The sequence below is a fragment of the Notolabrus celidotus genome, chromosome 15, assembly GCF_009762535.1.
Source record: "Notolabrus celidotus isolate fNotCel1 chromosome 15, fNotCel1.pri, whole genome shotgun sequence".
Lineage (NCBI taxonomy): Eukaryota > Metazoa > Chordata > Actinopteri > Labriformes > Labridae > Notolabrus > Notolabrus celidotus.
In genome coordinates, this window is record NC_048286.1 from 22,658,515 (window position 1) to 22,678,705 (window position 20,191).

Genomic DNA, 20,191 nt, shown 5'->3' on the forward strand with positions numbered 1-20,191 from the left:
AAGAGGTAAAAATAAGCATATCTTACAACATTTTTATTGGTTATGGAGTACCTGCATTGCACTCAATCCATCCTTCTCCTTCTGCAACTCTTTCATGTGCTCATTCAACCTCTTCACCTCCTTCTGAAGCTCCTCTTTCTTTGCCTGAAGTTCTTTGTTCTCCTTGTTTTTCTTATGTATTTCCAGAAGGGTAGTGGTTCTGTCAAGGACCAAGCCTCCTGGAATTGCAATACTTGCCCCTGCAGGCAACCCCTCCAAGACCCTCTCCTCATCCCAGACAGCACCTCTGTCCATGACTCTGTGATATTTAAGGGTTAATTCACATAACTATACACACTCTCTCTCCCCACTCTTAGGAATCACTGGGATTATATTTTAAAAACTGTAAACATAAATAATTTTAAATCAATAAAATAATATTCTAATAAATGTTTTTGACAACGTGTTTGTATTTTAAGTTAGTGGCCAGGTAATAAGTGGGATAATGTATGGTTAGCAGGTTGTTATGGGAAAAGAACTCCTTCAGGGTGCGCAAGACCCATCCTAACAACCTGCTAACCATACATTATCCCTTACTTGGTGTAACCGTCTGCTCTGTGATAAGGTGGCACAAACTGAAACAACATTTCTTTCCAATAACAATACAATTTCAAACAAATACATATGTTCGTTCTGAGCTTTTGTAGAAACATGATGGCGGTTCATGATGGCAGCCTCCATGAGGAGACCCCCTCCTTATGTAAACGTACTTATTCTAAGTTTAGAAAAAAAAGAACTATTGTTTTATATAGGTTATTATACACTCATTTTAACATTCTCATAAATATAACATCCCATTTCCACCAAATCTGTTCTGCTAAATGGTGCTAACTCCTACACACTGCACCTTTAATGGTCCAAGTTATTTTGTAGTGATGTGCAACTTGCACAGACACTCACCAACATGTCACCATTTATCAATAGACATGTTGCTTCACATTTTGGGAAGGATATACCAATAAATAACCTTTAGCATTAGTAAAATAGTTAGTTAGTTAATACAGTCTATGATGGAAACTCACATTTGTTCCAGTGTCAACGGGCAGAAGTCAAATGTGACTGAGTCCTTTCTGCTCATTGATTGGATTTAACCAGAGGTGGACAAAGAACTCAGCTGCATTACTTAAGTCAAAGTATAGATACTCCATGTCAAATATTACTCCAATACAAGTGAAAGTTGCTCTGTCAAAATATTACTTCAGTTAAAGTACTTCCTTTTAAAAAAAAAATGTATGTTTGTGCAGAGTGGGAAACAGGGAGAACATTTCAAACGATACGTATCATTGTTAATTTCAAAAACCTCTAACACGGGCTGAAGATATGGACATGGGTGCTCAGGTGGAGAATTATAGCCATCATTACCACCTCTAAATGAACTACCTGATCTGAGTGAAATCTGCTCTGTTTGCTCCACGTTCAACTGTGGAGACGCACGATATACAAGTACGTCTAAACCACTGAGACAAACAGAACTACACAAACACATTTTACTGTCTTAGGGATCAGATTTCAGAAAAGAGAAGTAAATTCATGAGCTGACTTCAAAGCAAAAGTAGTGAGTAACTAGAGCACTGATAGAAATGTAGTGGAGTAAAAAGAACAATAATTGTCTTCTGAATGTAGTGGAGTAAAAGTAAGAAGTTCCCTCAAAAATAATACTCAAGTAAAGCACAGAAACTCAAAAATTTTACTTAAGTACTGTACTCAAGTAAATTTACTTTGTTGCTGTCCACCACTGGATATGACATGTACTCAGGTAGTCATTACCATTCCTTCTACTATTGAGAATTATTTTTATTATGGGGTTTTGACTACGCACAGCAAGTTTTTTTATTTTAAATAATAACACTTGAAACTTTGTTGCTGTTTAGTGAATTACAGCCTTTACTGTATGTCACAGTGCAATCTATACAAGAACAACTTCTGAAATCAACATTAACACATTTATACAATGAACTCAAACCAAAGCATTGAACAATAAACACATCTCAGGCTGAACCAGGCGATGGAATACCAACCTGATAACAAAAGTAGAATTAGCGCACTCTTCTATGAAGGGCTGGAAACAAAACACCAAATGTATGTTGTTTAAAGTTATCATGAAACGTAAACTATGTTTTTTTACTCATTCTGCACAAAAAGCCAGTCTGAACATGACTCTGTGATGATGGGAAAGGTGTACATTAATAGTCTGAATCGTCATTTGATGCAAACATTACTGAGAATGTCTCAAAAACACAATTTGCAGCAGATTGCTGTTTTTCAGATGTGCCAAGAGGGATGTTTAAACGACATGCAAAGCAAAGTTTGACCATTCTTTTTGCATGCCTGCCGAGCTTAAGAATAAACTGGCATGACTAAATGAACGTACAAAATAACTGACTTATGGAGGAAAAAAGAAGTGAGTTGTTCGATGTTACCTGATAAAGGGTCAGAACAATCACGATATAAACACTGTACAAAACAAATACAAAAAAATACAATGAACTTTAACTATTACCTCAAAAGCAAACACACACTGTTGCCCTGCTGTCCACACTTTAATGGCTCAATGATAAGCCTTTAAAGCAAACTTTAAGGCATATCAATAAGCCTTCACACCATCAGTACAGCCGAATGCCTGCAGCCATCACCTTTTCCATTAAGCTAAGCCTGTAATTGCTAAATTACAAGCACTGGTGTTATGTAATGATTTGAAAATAAGTAACAAACTTAGACTAAACTGATAGCTGCAGCGTCTGCTTGTAGCAATGTACAAAAACGATTTGCATCCTCAGGTTTAAGACTGCACTCGGAGGAGCCACAAAAGATGGCACGTCACCTGATCACACACACAGACTTCACGTTAAACATGCATATTTCGAGGATGATGTGAAGAATGATGGCTGTAAACTCTAACAGAGCAGCAGAGATATTTACCCCTTGCATATTTCAAAGAAACCTGTGTGAGCTGAAGCGAAGGAATATGAAAAAGGTGGAGGAATAAAGAGGTAGATGCCTGTATTTTTTAACTAGAAAGTCTAAAGTCTGAGGCAGAGGTGTCGTGGGAGTAAAGAAAATACTGATGAAAACAGTAGACGAACTGGGGGAAACCTTTTTTTTTTTTGGTTAATGGGGAAATGTGAAGTAAATGCAAACATTAAGACCAGGGTTTTTTCGGGATAAATGTCACGTTGGCTGCGATCTGAATTGAGTCACTCCTTGTCTGCTCCAGATCGGGTTTGCAAACTTATATCCTGCATCTGTACGTGCGTTTTCTTTGTACATGGCGGTCTCTGCTGGGTGTGCATCAACAGCACGGCAATTTTATGAATCCTCATTCAGCTCCCGACAGTCTGTTCTGGCAATTTTTCGTGGCGGCGCCGTGTTCTCCTCCTCTGCGTGTTCCTGCTCTCGCTTCTTTGCTGAATTCTGATAAAAGAAAAAAGTAACACACTTTACATACGATGAAGCACAAAAACAGAAGACATACGCCATTATAAATGATTCAATCTGCACCAACTCTCTTCTCAGTTACGTATGGTGTCATTAAAAACCGTCACCTTTTTGTCCCATTGTTGATGAAGATACCGCAGAAGGATGTTTGTCTTCTCTGTGACTATGACTGAGGAGAGACAACCCAATGAATGATTACGTCATGTCGGCTGATGAGATTTCTAGACTGAATCATTCACAGATCAAATAAAGAACAAAGGGGTGTTTGTTTGGGGTCTACCAATTCTGAGATTTGAGAACATTATAACGGTCTTAAATGAAGTTAAGGTGTTAACTTAAATTCGGGAGCAGGACCACACCTAAACCACACCCTCAATCACCTGACAAGCCTACTTAAACGCAGCCAACCTACTCCACCTGTTTGTCTGTGATTCTTCAACCCACTCTCCCTCACCTTTCTCTGGTTCAATTAACCTCTTGTCCTTATCCCCTTCTACTCAACTTGTGCTCGCTACTTCTGTGCCCTTGTCTAATTCCAGGTACAGCCTGGGGTCAAGATCAGCTTGGCAGGATAACGCTGAGACGGAACCCCCATCCTGGTGGCCAAATTCCACCAGATCCGTGTCCGGTCCGTCTCCGATCTGTCACAGCACCGGATCTGATAGGTTTCTTTTCTAGTCAATGTTTTAACTTCCACTGGATCCGCTCCATTGAGTTTGGGCTGCGTCTCCGATCCGGCAGGTCGGAGCCCTCCGGATCAGAGACGCAAGACTTCTATTTTTGCCAGATGCCGGAGCACGACGCATCAATTCAGCACAGAGCAGATGAAGCAGGCCAGAAGGTCAGGCACCAAAACAAAATTAAAACATCCAGTTAATTTTCAGAGTATAACACTCCGTGTTAATCGTAGATCATTTTCAACTTCACTATGACAACAAAATGTAATTTTGAGAGGAGGCAGTCCAGGAGTCATCACGTCAGAGGTTTTCAGAGAACCATAAAGATAACATGGATGAGGAGATGAGGAGGATAATCCCTGATCAGTATTTGCCGCAGGGAAACCTCGGTCACATGACTCCGGCTGTCCGGCTGTCCGGCGGTCCTGCTCCGTGTAGCATTCTGAAAACGCAACCGGTGGGTGTTGGCGGACAAGAGAGCACGGAGCCAGACTGCAGCGGATCGCAGACGGACCAGACCTGGTGGAAGTCCCATGGAAGTCTCCTTCTGCTGGGCCACACGGCGCACAACTAGCTCAATAAATGTTCAAACTTATATCCTTGTGTGGCGTGGTCCTTGCTAGTGAATCAGAAGTTAACCAATAGAACATTTTGAAAGATGTTGATGTAGCACTTACTCTGCTCCGATGGATATTCCCTGGTTGGAAGATACACAGATGGTCTGCGGTTCTAGGACAACATCAAAATCAGTGTAAGTCTTTTAAGTGGGTTACATCACATCAGTGAAAAGAGATGCATCACATAAATATGATCACTTTTGACATAATATCATGTCTTCATTTGGAGAACCAACAATATGACTTACTGATGCTTTACAAACAGAGTCTGCATGGAACCTGCTGAAGTTGTTTTTGTTGTAGACTGGTAGTCCTTTGAGGAATTCTCCCTGAAAAGAACAGACAAAAACACATACAGTTTAAAAGTAACATTGAGGTACAACACTCCATAAATGGATAACAGAACTGCTTCTTTCTAAAGCAAGAGACCCATATAGACTCTGTGCTGAAAAAGGCCCAGCAGAGACCGTACTTCCTCCACCAGCTGAAGAAGTTCAACCTGTTACAGGAGCTGCTGACACATTTCTACTCTGCAGTCATTGAGTCTGTCCTGTACTCATCCCTCACTGTCTGGTTCGGTTCTGCTACCAAATCAGACATGAGGAGACTGCAACGGACAGTCAGGACCGCAGAGAGGATCTTCGGCGCCCCCTCCTGTCCTCCCTCCAGGATCTGTACTCCTCCAGGATGAGGAAATGGACAGGCAAAATCCTCACAGACCCCTCTCACCCGGGTCACCACCTCTTTGTGTCCTTACTGTCTTGTTGTGTCCTTACTGTCTTGTTGTGTCCTTACTGTCTTGTTGTGTCTTTAAGGTCTTGTTGTTTCCTTACCGTCTTGTGTCCTTAAGGTCTTGTGTCCTTAATGTCTTGTTGTGTCCTTAAGGTCTTGTTGTTTCCTTACTGTCTTGTGTCCTTAATGTCTTGTTATGTTCTTACTGTCTTGTTAAGTACCAGTGTTCCATTCACCAAGTCAAATTCCTTATGTGTGCGAGCTCACTTGGCAATAAAGCTTTCTTAAATCTTCTTTCTGTAATGTTCAACGAGGTAACGTTGCAGCACATACTGCGAGCTATCTTCCTAAACAACATCATTAACACGTCTATCGTAGTCTACAGAAACTAACTAGTTTCAGTTGACAATATACAACCAATAAACAAAGTAAAGAAGCGTCTGGTGATCGTACCTTCTCCATTTCTTCTCCTTGTTACAGCACGTTGAGAGTGAAGCTTGATGCTAGCTAGCTCCTAACTAAGCCTTGTTGTCTTCGTCGTAGCCAAGACACCGGGTTGTTTGTCCGTTGGACAGCTTCTTCGACTGCTATGAATCAGAAACAACGCAAGAGTTCAGTATTAGGACATCCTGTTACTTCAAATATATCATACAATCGCACTAAAGCGCCGGTTATAACACAAATATCAGGATCGAACCGTCTCAGAAGGCTAACTTGCTACTTGTTCCCAACTCCATTTTTGTTGATCATTTGTCCGGGGGAGGGAACCTTCTGAGATCCGACGAACCTCATTGGTTGAGCTGTTGTGACGACACACAGAAAAAAATGTGCTGATTGGCTAAAGGTGATTATGTAACACACACACACACACGCACGCACACACACACACACACACACACACACTCACACACACACACCTCATAATACTAGCTGGCTTCGGGTATGAAAACAACACAGGTTGCAAATTTGAGTGTAAATTGTCTTCGACTATTTATTTGACTAACTACCTCTGCTACTCACCACTGCACTATTATCATATTATTTTAGTCTGTACATATTAGTCATGCCTATTGGTTGTTCTTTGTATTTATAGCAGATGTTATTGTTATAATTATTATATTTTTATTTTTATTGTATTTTTATTTTATTTGTAAGCCTTATTCTTATGCCTGGTAAAAAGAGAACACAGTTTACAAAAGTCAAATTCCTTGTGTGTTCAAGCATACCTGGCCAATAAAGCTGATTCTTATTCTGATAAGATAAGATAAGATAAGATAAGATATTACTTTATTGATCCCGGGGGGGAATTCAGTTGTTGCAGCAACCCAGACATAAGTACAATCAAGAAAAAGTTCCAATTAGTAAAATAAAATAAGTAAAAATAAAAAAAGATAAAGAAAGAATACAATTTAGATGAATACAAATGTTAAAAATTGATTAAATAGCAGTAATTACAGGCATGTTTCAGTAGTGACAGGTTGACATGGTGTGATTATGGTTGGTAATGACAGATTAAGCTATATAATAAATAAATATTGGTGTATAATATTAAAGTAAGTTGTAGTAAACAGTATTATTGCCCATTTTAAGTTTTCCCACATACAGGAGGTAAAGATACCAAACGAGATGGAAACTATTAACACCTACTGGATTACACTTTTGAAACTTATCACACGATAAATTGCCCTGCAATTACAAAAATGAAGAGGCAAATTCTATACTTCAACTGTTTATTAATAAAGTACACATGTTGCACATGTAAATTATTTATTCAGTTTTGATCTTTTATTCTCAGCCATCAAATGAACGCCACAATTTCCCCCTCTGACTAATTTTAGATCCAACGTCACATTTTTAAGCAATTTCTTAGTTGGAAATGATAAGAGCTGGTGGTATTTGTGTAACCTGATCATATTGGAGGCAAGACCAAAACAACCATATGAATAAGCTCATTTAAAGATTTCCTTTCCCCTGCCTTAAAACTGCCCAATTTCAGCCTATTTTGTACAGTTAAAAAGGGATATGTAAGAAATCGCTGCTCAAGGTCAAAACATTCTTTTTAAAAGCAACACACACTTTGTACTCCAAAAATTCTTTGAAATAATTTATTTTTGAGTTCCTATCAGAAAAATTCTTTGAGAGTGTTTTTTTCAAGCAATGCACAGTTTGTATTTCTTTATTTGGGAGCAGCATAGTTAAACTCAGACTTTTTAAGGACACATTTTGGCTGTGAAATAAAAGATTTTCCACACACAAAAACTAAAATATCCAGACATCTGCACACATTTAATAATTTTAACCAAACGTTACAAATCAAAATTAAGTGAGTGAAACTAAAGGGCTTCTCTTTACCAAAGCAGAAGTAACTTGGTTGTTTCGTCAGCCAGTTTTCATCCTCCTCCCCTTTATCAATGCAGTGTTACTTCCAAACAAAAGCCCCACCCAGTATCAACAGCTAACACATAAACAAGCTCTTTGTAGAACACCACCAAGATTTCAGAGTCAATGTCTGTTTCCTGAAAGTCTTGCAGTTTCGCAACAGAGATCTTCAGTGTGAGAGAGATTTGCGTCCCTTTAACATACGTCGAAGAAGCACCTCAATGCCACTCTGTGAACTGAGCCTCTTGATCCAGCCATGGGTCCTCTTCCGTTTGATGTTCTTGGGCTGATACTCTGTGCCTCTTTTCCGTGTCCGTACCTGCTGGTATTGCCACGGAAGCTGCTGGAATACTGCCGAACCCTCAGCTTGAGAAGAAAGAGGCCCGCATCTGGAAACCTGGGGCCCTGCAGTTGTTCTGGGTATAATCCAGTTGCTGAATAATCTGAGTTGAGAGGTACCATTTACAGCAAGGTTCCCTGCAGGTGGACTGTTAAAAGAGCATAAATTAAAATTGTGATTCTGGAATATCAACTTTTTACCAACATCACACCGTGATCAAAGCATTTTATGTGCGATTTAGTTATGCAGTGATCCTGTGCCTTTATTCCCTTTAAAACATGATGCGATGTATTTACAAACGAATCAAATTTCACTAACTACCTTAATTATCAAAAAATTGTGAATCCCACATAAAAACCAGTAGGTTCTGATTAATTTAAGTTTCCATAAAGACCGTTGTCAGCATTATCAGGACCTAGCTCTCTGGGGAACATGTTGTTGGCTGATGTTCATTAGTAACTCTGATCTGCAGTATATAGGTCGAGAAAGGCTCCTCACAGTGTTGGTAACATTTAGTAATATACAAAACATCTCGATGATGTAGTACAGAATACACAAAATGCTGCTGCAAAAAATGTGTTTATTTTGTGTGGCTTTCAATACTTTGTTAATAGTTGTATTACTCTCTGAGGTGCACCCAATTAAATGATTTTTTTTTTCTTCTTGGAACCGCGTCTTAAAGAAAAAGAGCATACACAAACTTGATTTTCCAAATGTTTTCCTGATGTTCAAAATTACAGAAACTCAATGCTCTGACCATACTGTCTCCAAACAGCACTGGTCACATACGGACAGTCTGATTTTGTCATTGTAAGATAAGATAAACTTTATTGTCCCCAGAGAGAAATTTGTCAGTGCTGCTGCCAATCAATACATTCATTGCCCACTTTCAAAAATAAAAAAAACATGTCCTGAGGCATACCCATGACACAACAAATACCAATAATACAATAAATACCAATAAGATAACAGTGTGGCAGTAAAAAGCAATATCATATGAACATAAGTGCAGAGTAAGTGAACCCTCATACTCATACGAGAGCATTATGTTAGTTCAGACTGTTGGTTGAGTGGAGGAAGGAGCGCTTGAAGCGATTACTTTTATATCTGCTTGCTCTGAACCATCTTCCTGAGGGCAATAATTCATATTCTAAATAAAGAACATGAGGAGTGTCCTTCAAGATTTGTTATGCCTGATTGAGAGCAGTATTTCCAAAGATAGTTTGAAGGGAAAGGTAATTTTTTCTTACCACTCACTTTCATGGCATTGTACCCTCATTTGTTGAAAAAAAAAAAAGGTCCAGAAAAGACCCATGATCATTGTGGAACTTATATTTACCCTTTTAACCTAGAAAAGGTACAGGTAAGTACCATATAGATCAACTAGGGACCTTTGAGGGTACATCACCAGCAGCTGTACCTTGGAGAACAAAAATGGACCTCAGCCGTGTCCTTCTTTCTGACAGTGTATTAAAGCTAACCACGTTATCTAGAGACGTTATTGAAACCAGTTCAGTTTCTCACTATGATTTGGTTGGTTAAGCTTACATTCAACTTTTAGTAGACATAAGTGAACCAAATGCAATTTCTTATCAGCAGGCATGTTAACTTGCAACTAGCTGCTAAGCTAACTTGTAAATGATATCATGGTAATGAAACACAGCCGGCTTTAATGTTTGTCTAACATGCCAATATACAACTGTATTACCTGGTGAGGTTGGTTACTCCACGCAGTCGGGACAAAGTCGACCGTAGGATGTTCATTTTGAGAGATTTATTCAGTGGACACAGGCATGAGAGCAGTGAATGTCACACGCCTGAGAGACAACCTACAAATGTGAAGCACAGTGATTGGCTCAGATTTTTTAGCCAATGGAAACGCGTTTTGCTGGAGCTCCAGTGCCTCGCTCTGTACCCTCTTCAGAGCTTTTCAGGTTAGATGAGATAAGATGAGATATACTTTATTTGTCTACCGTTGGGTGAAATTCTTTTGTTACAGCAGCTTACAACACGGGACAGGGGAATACAACAATGTACTAAGATAGTTAAAAAATATGATAACAATAATAATAGTAATGACAAGGTAAAATATAATTAAATTAAATTAAACAAAATAAAATAAAATAAAAAGAAATAAAATAAAATAAAATAAAATAAAATAGAATAAAATAAAATAGAATAAAATAGAATAAAATAGAATAAAATAATGTAAAATGAAATAAAATATGGCAACTATTACAGATGTATAAACACTATGTACACTTCTATCTGATAAATAGATAAGGTAAGTTATTGCACGATAAAAATTGCACCAGGTTATTTAAAAACAAACATACACAGTATGAAGAAACAGTGCGATTCAGATGGATACAGTAGTTGTTTGTGAATGTGCCAAGACACATTGTAACTTCCATGTAGTGGAATGAAAAGATGAGAACAGATGATTAACGGGACACAGCAGTGCTGTTGTTAAACAGTCTGATTGCAGATGGGATGAAGGACCTGCGGTAGCGCTCCGTCCTGCAGGGTGGGAGTCAGTCTGCTGCTGAAGGAGCTGCTCAGGGAGCCTCAAACTCACAGCTCTTCACCGGTCGAGACCACAATGTACAACAAATAGTACAATTCATAGACATAAATGATGAGCTAAAATATAAGGCTATGTTTTTTGGCAAATGTATCTGCTGGATTGGTGTTCTAACAAAAAAGTTAACATTTGTGTACAATCTGAGAGAAACTTTAGCCTGAGGAGTTGCACTCAGGGTGTGCAATATCAAAACACTAATCACATTTTCTTCTGCACTTCTCCTTATCTATGATGATACCATAGAGCAGTGATTCTCAAATGGGGGTACGTGTATCCCTAGGGGTACCTGGGAGTACTGCAAGGGGTACGTGACATATGTAAAAAAAAAAAAAAAAAATGTTGCATCACAACAAATAATAAAAAAATCTGATTGAAACATCTTTATGAACAGCATTTCCTTTTTCTTTCAATGCAACATCAAATAGGGCCCTATTTCCAATTGAGCATGTTCATTCATGAAATGGACAAGTGGTTGAAATGCTTCTTGTTTGACAGAAATAAACCGGTGTGCACCTTGGGCCATCAAAGGTACTAGCTGCCTCAATCTTTAATCATTTCTGAAAAATATTGCATTACAAAAGTATAGAATTTGTGTCATCTTTTATTTCAATGTTATTATGACACTGTAAAACCACATGCATATCACCACATGCACATCATGTTATTTTTTCATACTATTTCCTGAACATTTTTCTCGGCCATACAAGGGATACTTGGCTGAAATTGTTTTTGAAAGGAGGTACACAGGCCAAAAAACTTTGAGAACCCCTGCCATAGAGGATGATACTGACTGTAATGGTGTGAAAACCGTGCCTGATAGCCGGCGCATGTCCAGAACTTTTTGACTGGGGTGGCCCAACTGAGGCTCTCATAGGCAGGGGGGGACAGGGCATTTACACAAAAATAACATTTACCCTTTCTGTCTTCACAACCTACTTTCATTAAATTATTAAACAATTGTTATATTCCTTTTGACTAAAAAAAAAAAACATGACAAAGTGGCAACATAGAAATCTTAAGCTTACAAAAGATGTTTTTTCAAAGTCACATTTGAGAGCACTAAAAGAAAGCTACTGTCCCCCTTTTAACTCATCCCAAATTATAGATTCTAACAGAAACCCCACCTCTAACAAGGCAAATAGCCAATCATAGTTTAGGATTTGGGGTGGCACCTGGGGTGGCTAATTGGATTTCAGAGGGGTGCCAGTGCCACCCTTGGCCACCCCTCTGAACACGCCACTGCCCGATAGCTACCTACAGTACATTGGATTCCCCTCTAAAGTCCAATGCATCAATAAGAAGAAGCTTAGGGCAACTTCCCCAATCGCCAATCCACCAGTTGTAGCTATACATAATAGTAATGACAAATTTTAAGCATCCCTGAGTGTAGGCTATACATCCGAACTCATACAGACAACTGTCTCTAAAGAAAATATCATTTTCAGTTTTTTTTTTATCAGTTCACTTACAATTGGCAAGCGCGTTTTATAGTTTCAGCAAATTAAAAACAAATTAAAGTAATGATGACATTTAACATTCAAACATATGTCTCTAATAGCTTTCAACAAATAATATTCGACATTGCATGGTGACAAAACACACAAAACAAACACATTTTTATAAACGCTAATTGATTCTTCAAGGTGAACATTACAAATTTCAGCACATTGAAAGGGTGAATTATAAATGCATGACTGACTTGGTTTAAGACGTGATTATTACACATTAGTTAATGTAACTGTAAGTCAAAGTCAACACAGTTTATGAGATAGTCAATGAGAGAAGGGTGTCAAAACTTAAAAGTTCTCATGAGCACAATACATGTATACATCTTTTTAGAATATAACTTGCCTCAATTAAGTTTCAAAGCATTCATTGAAAGAGCTGTGCATTAACACAACAACAACAACAACAACAACAACAACAACAACAACAACAACAACAACAACAGTAAGGCTATTAGCCTACACTATTGTTGGCTCCCTGCCCTGGTCTTCCCGTGACAGGCACCAGACTGTCCCCGTTTGATGAAAGTTCAAGTGTAACACAGGGATTCGGCACATCTTAATTCAATTAGTTTAAACTTAAGGTCATTTCTCCTTTCAGTGATGCAGCTACAATAACAAGTGCTCAGGTGTTGTTTTATGATAATGTAGGTATGATTGTTAAACTCGTGCTTAGGATCTGCAATGGGACCACTCATGCAGGACTGTTTAGCTCCATGGTTTAGGGTCTATATAACTAGCTGGACTGTCGTTTGGATCTCTGTTGCCACTCTCCCTGCACTCACACGCGCGCAAACATACAGGCACGCACGCATTCTGCTTTTCTTTCAGCCTTGGCAACAAGGAAACAAGCGTCTCTCATTGGCCTCCTCACAGTGTTCTGCTGTCTTCTATTCGCCCTCCTCACTGCCACTCAGCATAGAAACTGCACGAAGCTCACGGCGTGCGCTGCGGATACAAGGGCAGCAGGGCTGGGCAGGGTCCGGCCTGACTGCGCAGTGGATGCTGAGGGAGGAAAAATAAAGAAACATTATCGTTTGTAATCGTGATGGGTGTCTTATCGGAATACCACTGGCACAATTTCATGGATGCATGCTTTATCATCAATCCCAGCCTGTCCATTTTGCGTGACAGCGGTCTAATGAGGCTAATAAGAAGCGTGGAGTCGTCTGCAGCATCTCTAGCGTAGACAAATTGTTGCACCAAATGAAACGTTTTCTCAGTTCAGATTCTTCTGGCCTTGACCGTCAGCATTCGGAGCAGATCTCTAATCACCCTCTCTCATCTTAAATTCTGTAGGTAAGAGGTCCATTTTTATTGCACTTGTGTTTTCTTATTATTTATGTTGAGTGGGAGACAGCTGGTTATACGCATCAATAAACTGCTACATAATGATTGCATGCAATTGTCTTGTGACAGCGCAAAAATAATGGAGCCATCAGTCAATAAATCAAGTGTAGCAGTTATTGCCCTTTTGCAAGACTGCTATAGATTTTTGATCCTTTTTGATTTTGCGACATAGCTTTTATTTGGGCCTAAGTCACGCCTGTCGAAGTGTCCTTGTTGTGCATTTTACTATTTTGAACATGATATTTGATGTTTATTAAATATTAACATGGCATAATTGACGAACACAGCCTTCTACTTGGGGTTGCGTCTTGATATTGTATTGTCATAATGCTTTGGACGCTTGAAAACCACGGGACATGAGAGCACGAGTCACCCAGGTAAAGATAGATTGTTAAATATTGTCAAATTTTGCAAATATGCACATGAGATGTGCAGATGTGATGTAGACTGGCCCGTACTGTATCGTGCTTGGAACTAGTGCAGCACAGAGAGTACCAAATGTGTGTTACTGTAAGACTCAGCAGACATATCAACCTACATTTTCTGTAATGCTGGAAGAAAAAAAACATGGCTGAAAAGCACCCAGACTGTTTGACTCTAGGGTTTGTGGGTGTCAGATGTGGGTCCATTTGCCATGTTCAAAGCCTGGCTGACCGTGGTGATGGATTGTAGGTCAGGAGGAGAATCCTGGAGCTGACAGGACTGCAGATGGGTGCAGGGATGCAGTGTTGTGTTGTGTTAATGAGGTGTTATACGCTTGTCGTTCACGACCAACACATCATGTCATCATGAAACACTTGTTGGTTGAATCACAACTGACTGGCTCTTAATTAAAGTAGAAAACAAGAAATATTCTATTCTATTCTATAGATAGATAGATAGACAGATAATAGATAGCTACGTAGATATATCTAACTGAGCTGCCCTTGCTGTTGTCACGCACTCTTTCCATGCTCCATATTGTTGTTTACAGAGAAACAGGCGTCTCTGTCAGCATTCACTGGGCTCCTCTGTGTAACTGATAGCATATGATGATCTGACCTTCAGACCATCCTGCCACCACTATTACCAATAACAACAACAACAACACACACACACTCTCTCACATGTATGCACAGACCCATGTACAATATCATTAACCCTCCTGTGTAGCTGCAGACCTAGCTGAGATAAACAAGCTCCATTAACCTGTAGAGTGCCGGCCCTCAGAGGCATGGTGTGTTTTTGGTTGAGTCATTCGTTTAGCTAAATAGGGTTGTTACAAAAGCCTTATTTGTGTTGACCTACTTTTTAACTTTGGAATTAAGTACGGTACATGCAGCTTGAAATGTGGACGAATGACATCTACAGTGTTCACTGTGTGGATGTAAGAGGAGATAGGTTACTTCATCTTCAACACAAACACTTCACATGAGTTGAGTCTAGAAGAAACCTTTAATTATATAAATACTGAATCCCAGCATCCTTGATTATTTAAATTTATACGTATAGGTTACTTTGATTTGTGTTGTCTGTTGGCAACTTCCCAAGGTGTTGAGATCAAATGAATCATTTTCCTAGTATGACTGAAAGAAGGATTGACGTGAACTTCATACTATGCCTTTAGCAATAATATAAAATTTCCCTTTAACCAGGAAACCATAAGGCTTTATTATAGAAGTCTTCTCAACCTGTTTCCTGAAGATCCCAGCCTGTATTTTTTATCAGAAATGACAACCAATAATTCTTTATTTGCACCACTAAAGTGAAGTTTAGCTGTGGGCACACAAAGATTATCTGAAGTTTTGACTCATCTTCAATGAAACCAGAATAGCTCGGAAAACTGCAATCACAATATTATGAGACATACAGTTTGCAGCATGTACACAGTCATGGTGTTTTCTATTTTTACATACTGGTTCTGGTCTGATCATGTGAAAAATAGGTTATTAATAGCTGACGTCTAGGTCAGTGTGTGAGTGGTCAGACATTGAAACCACAGTACAGTACGGCACAAGTTTCATTTTTATGCATCCGTCTCCATTTGTGTTTTTGATCCTGGTGTCTTTGAATGTTGAGCTGCTGTGTCTCAAAGGTAAGTGTCTCCAATGAGCTTAAATTAAACTGGCAGCGGTGTTTGGAATTGGTGTAGACGTCTTGAGCTTGTCGAACTGAAAACATCCTTGCTGTCTGTGTTTTTCAAACCACACACAAGCTGTGGTCTGAAGGAAGAATAAAGAGGACAGTTTCTTTGCGAATGTGTTGCTAGGGAACAGCTCGAGTCCAATATTAATAGGAACCATGCTAAGGACTCATTTCTGCCTGTTGAGCTGTTGACATTTGCAGACACAGCGACAAGGAATTAAGGTTGAACCATTTTACATGTTAATGTTTGCAGCTGTGAGACTTTAAATCATTTAAATGAAGCATTTTTAATTGTGTGGTTTTTTTTGTATCTGTTTGATGTTGTGTCTGCAGGGAAGCACCATGTTGACCAGTATCACTGAAGGGATACTGTGCTGTCTGACTGGGAAGGCTGCCAGTCTGGTCTTACCCCTGGAGTCATCTGAACCATCAAATGGTTTTGAGTTTGTAGAGGTGAAACCTGGCAGAGTCTTGCGAGTGCGACACATCATCCCTGAACGCCAGCCCGTAGTAAGGGAAGAGGAAGTCACGGGCAAGGAGAAGACAGATGGCCACAGTAAAGATGATGACTCTCCTGAGGATCCAAATATCGAGAGTGGTTCAGGCAGCAGTGTCCACTGTAAGAGGAAGATCACCGTCTACCGGAACGGCCAGCTTGTGATTGAAAATCTCGGGGATGTTTTGCACTCTGAGATACTGCAGTGTCAGGATGGGGATCTGGAGCCCTGCAGCACTGTTGAGGTAGAGTTGGCTGACTACAAAGAAATGCCTTCTTCTCCAGATCCCAACCCTGTTCCCCCTCCGGTTCCTCCGCACCACGGGGAACAGAAACCTGCTCCCCCTCCTCGCCGCCGTCGTCGGAAGCCTAAGCGCACAGTGCTGATCGACTCAAAGAGGGTGATCTCCAGCTGCAAAGGGACACACTCAGATGTAGCACTATTCTTTGTGCATGGCGTGGGAGGATCTCTAGACATTTGGGGCAGTCAACTGGACTTCTTCTCCAGGCTAGGCTACGAGGTCATTGCCCCCGACCTGGCAGGTCATGGAGCCAGCACTGCACCACAGATAGCAGCAGCGTATACTTTTTACGCTCTTGCTGAGGACCTCCGTGCCATATTTAAGAGATATGCTCGTAAACGCAACATTCTCATTGGCCACTCATATGGGTCAGTACTTTCATTGTAATCATTCCTAAAAGTTTTTAAAACTTATCTAAGTTCCTTTTCTTTTGATATGCAATGTTGATTAACATGCATGTTGTTAACATGCTCTTATTATATCTTTTTTAGGGTGTCATTTTGCACCTTTCTAGCCCATGAGTATCCTGATCTGGTCCATAAGGTGGTGATGATAAATGGAGGAGGTCCCACAGCTCTAGAGCCCAGTTTGTGCTCCATCTTCCAGCTGCCATCATGTGTCCTGCACTGTCTGTCACCCTGTCTGGCCTGGAGCTTTCTCAAGTGAGATTCTATATGCATTCATTTACATTAGTGATGTTCTGATACTATATATCCCTTAATTTCCTGCATCAAATTAATACGGCTGATTGTTGCATTTACTTGCATACTCAAGATACCCAATTACTGATACCACATTTTAGGCTTTTACAGAGGCCTGCACTAGTATGAATATCTGTATTTGTCTCTATTTGTGTTAGTATCATTATCAGTATAGATGTTAATATATTTATCTGCAGACTATCAAATTGGTATCAGTATCGGTATCAGTGTCAGTATTAATATCAGTATTTGTATCTGTATCTGTATCTGTATCAATTTGGTATTGGTGACGATATTGATATCAGCATATGTATCTTTATATATATATCTGTATCAGTATCAGTATCAATAATCAGTATTGATAATGGCATGATATATCGGTATGTGTTTCTGTATTTGTATCTGTATTGGTTATAGTGCAGAACAACTCTAATTTTAGTTTTGCCAAAACTGCCACTATATATCATGACACATCATTGTTAGTTGTACTTGACCATGTACAAAACAGAAGAATCCAGATTTAAGAAGAGTTTAAACTTTGATATAGCCAAGCCTTTAAACATTCACGTAAAAAGTAACACTTTCTTTTTTCATCTGTAGAGCTGGATTTGCGCGTCAGGGTGCCAAAGAAAAGCAGCTACTGAAGCAGGGCAATGCCTTTAACGTGTCTCCATTTGTCCTGCGAGCCATGATGAGCGGACAGTACTGGCCTGAGGGGGACGAGGTCTACCATGCTGAGCTCACGACTCCTATCCTGCTGGTTCATGGCATGTGTGACAAGTTTGTGCCCATGGATGAGGACCAGCGTATGGCAGAGGTACAATACATCTTTATGTAAATGAGAAATTATTTATCATGAGATTTTAAAGATAATGTGTCCTGATGTTCTGCATATTGCCCTCTTTCTAGATACTGCTGTTTGCATTCCTCAAAGTCATTGAGGAAGGAAGTCACATGGTCATGATGGAGTGTCCCGACACTGTCAACACTCTCCTCCATGAATTCTTTCTATGGGAGCCCGATATGTCCAAAAAATACAGCCACAAGCCAGACACTGACAAGACTGCTGCTCTCAGTGACACTCTCCACACACTGAAAATCAATAAGTCTCTGGACAAATAACCAACAAAAAGCTAGATTCATCACAGAACCCAGCAGATGGCCTTTTTTGGCATGTGTTCTAAAGGCTGCTCCTAGGCTGAGAGCTGTTACAAACAGGGCCACGTCTTCAGGATGCGGAAGGCCACTGGTGCTCAAAGATAAAGGAGGACTTAGGCATGGTGCCGACCAGAGAACGATAGAACAGATGTAAAGATGAGGGGACTGGATGCAAATAAAAACGAGAGAACTCGCGCTTTTGATACCAGTCTGTGCCCCATCTCGTCGTGTTTGACACAATATCTGGAGATCAAAAGGACTGTGTCCATTTGTGATTGGTGTATGAAATGTTTTCTAGTGAAGAACTGACTACCACAAGATACAAAACGCTTAGAGTTCTTGAAATGGTATGTGAATTGCCTCACCTTTATCCTAAATATTCTGTAAAGCTCTGCAGAGCTTCTGTTTAATCTTTGCAAAATGGTCTTACATCTGCTTTATGGGAAACTGGTTGAATAATATGCATTGAATTTGGATTACTGATCTGATTTTGGAGTATAATGCTATGGATGATATTTTATCTAAAAATAGTGACTGGACAGTAGTGGGGAACGATATAAAGACATCAAATTTATAACAATGTACATGCTAAATGTAATTAATACTCACACCACATGCATCTCTAGATTACATTATGAAAGAAGAGTAATCACAGAAATATCATACATTGTTTACCTGCAATCCAGCCAAATATTAACCACACGCATACAATGTGCTAAATACACATCACTCACAATCACAGCAACTGTCTAAAAAAAACAGACTATGTTTTTCAAATTACAGTAACCTATTTGCCATATATTGAACTCTATTAATTAGTCTGAAGTCCAAAAGCTTTGCGTCTCTGTCAAGCACAATATAATCAATGCATTGATTCAAAGTTGCATGAAAATGTAATAATCCTCGATGAGTAATTTGTTTGAGCTGGTTAGAGAAACAGATGCAAACGAGCACGGATGCCTAAAGGTTCTTCTCCTTTATTCTTGCGTTTTCTTTATTGCATATGATATCCTATGGATACAAAGTGCTGAAGCCCTGCATGAGCTCAGAACATGGAAGGGGTTTCATCAGACAAAATATATTCTCATATTAAAAAGATTCACAAAGCACTTCTCTCTACTCAAAGTTTTACTTCCACTGAAGTATTATTTTGCTTTTATTCTACAATAACAGCAACAGCCATAAAAAAAATGTGGTTGATGGACTGCTTTGAGCTGTTGTATTTATAAGATGATAAATGCAAAACAATTGTACATTCCCCTACTACTTTCCAGTGCATCCTATTTATCTACAGAAGTAAAGAATAAAAACATTCATTCATGGGTGCTGCTTTGTCTCATAATGGGACAGTGAGGTGTGCGTAAAAGCACTGTCTTATGTGCTCTCTGACAGTTCTTATCTGTTAGTTGGATAGTTCATACTGTTAGGAGAAGAACATGGTGGATTGGTAATAGAAACTGGGTGTCTAAAGCTTCAAATCAAATATACGTCAGCCAAAGCAGGAATCCTCCCTAGAAAAGGGACATTTTTACCCACCATGCTGGTCTGTTATGTATGCATTTTGACAGAATGCTGATGCAACATGACTGGTATTATGCAACTGGAACAAAACAGAGAAACATAGAGTGGAAAGAAGTTGACACCTCAAAAAAAAAAAAAAAAAAAAGATATATTCTCAATGGACTTTTCAAAAACCAACAAGTGCTGCTGATGCAATGTACTGTGTGTCTCCTTTAGTGTTGGTTAAAACTG

The 20,191-nt window shown here is 39.4% G+C and overlaps 3 protein-coding genes across 6 annotated transcripts; 1 reads left to right on the forward strand and 2 right to left on the reverse strand.

Moving 5' to 3' along the window:
• Positions 1 to 1,815: 1,815 nt before the first annotated feature.
• LOC117826337 (DET1- and DDB1-associated protein 1-like) lies at positions 1,816 to 6,318 on the reverse strand. 2 transcript variants are annotated; one of them, XM_034702323.1, is made up of 6 exons: positions 6,198 to 6,318; positions 5,954 to 6,087; positions 5,017 to 5,097; positions 4,829 to 4,880; positions 3,582 to 3,643; positions 1,816 to 3,450 (listed from the first exon to the last, which is right to left on the reverse strand). In XM_034702323.1, exons 2-6 carry the CDS (start codon positions 5,960 to 5,962, stop codon positions 3,346 to 3,348), a joined length of 309 nt encoding a protein of 102 aa, XP_034558214.1. In that variant the 5' UTR covers positions 5,963 to 6,087; positions 6,198 to 6,318; the 3' UTR covers positions 1,816 to 3,345. The 2 variants fall into 2 exon arrangements, with proteins under 2 accessions (XP_034558214.1, XP_034558212.1); XM_034702321.1 differs by having other exon boundaries at positions 5,954 to 6,270.
• A 1,273-nt stretch (positions 6,319 to 7,591) lies between these two features.
• Positions 7,592 to 10,072, reverse strand: mrpl34 (mitochondrial ribosomal protein L34). The gene is made up of 2 exons (XM_034702320.1): positions 9,928 to 10,072; positions 7,592 to 8,367 (listed from the first exon to the last, which is right to left on the reverse strand). The coding sequence occupies exons 1-2, from the start codon at positions 9,981 to 9,983 to the stop codon at positions 8,049 to 8,051; spliced, it is 375 nt and encodes a 124-aa protein (XP_034558211.1). The 5' UTR covers positions 9,984 to 10,072; the 3' UTR covers positions 7,592 to 8,048.
• Positions 10,073 to 13,149: 3,077 nt separating this feature from the next.
• Positions 13,150 to 20,105, forward strand: LOC117826304 (protein ABHD8-like). 3 transcript variants are annotated; one of them, XM_034702256.1, is made up of 5 exons: positions 13,150 to 13,607; positions 16,116 to 16,948; positions 17,072 to 17,242; positions 17,882 to 18,098; positions 18,191 to 20,105. In XM_034702256.1, the coding sequence occupies exons 2-5, from the start codon at positions 16,125 to 16,127 to the stop codon at positions 18,401 to 18,403; spliced, it is 1,425 nt and encodes a 474-aa protein (XP_034558147.1). In that variant the 5' UTR covers positions 13,150 to 13,607; positions 16,116 to 16,124; the 3' UTR covers positions 18,404 to 20,105. The 3 variants fall into 3 exon arrangements, with proteins under 3 accessions (XP_034558147.1, XP_034558148.1, XP_034558149.1); XM_034702257.1 differs by having other exon boundaries at positions 13,150 to 13,603; XM_034702258.1 differs by lacking the exon at positions 13,150 to 13,607 and adding an exon at positions 15,934 to 16,004.
• Positions 20,106 to 20,191: the final 86 nt, after the last annotated feature.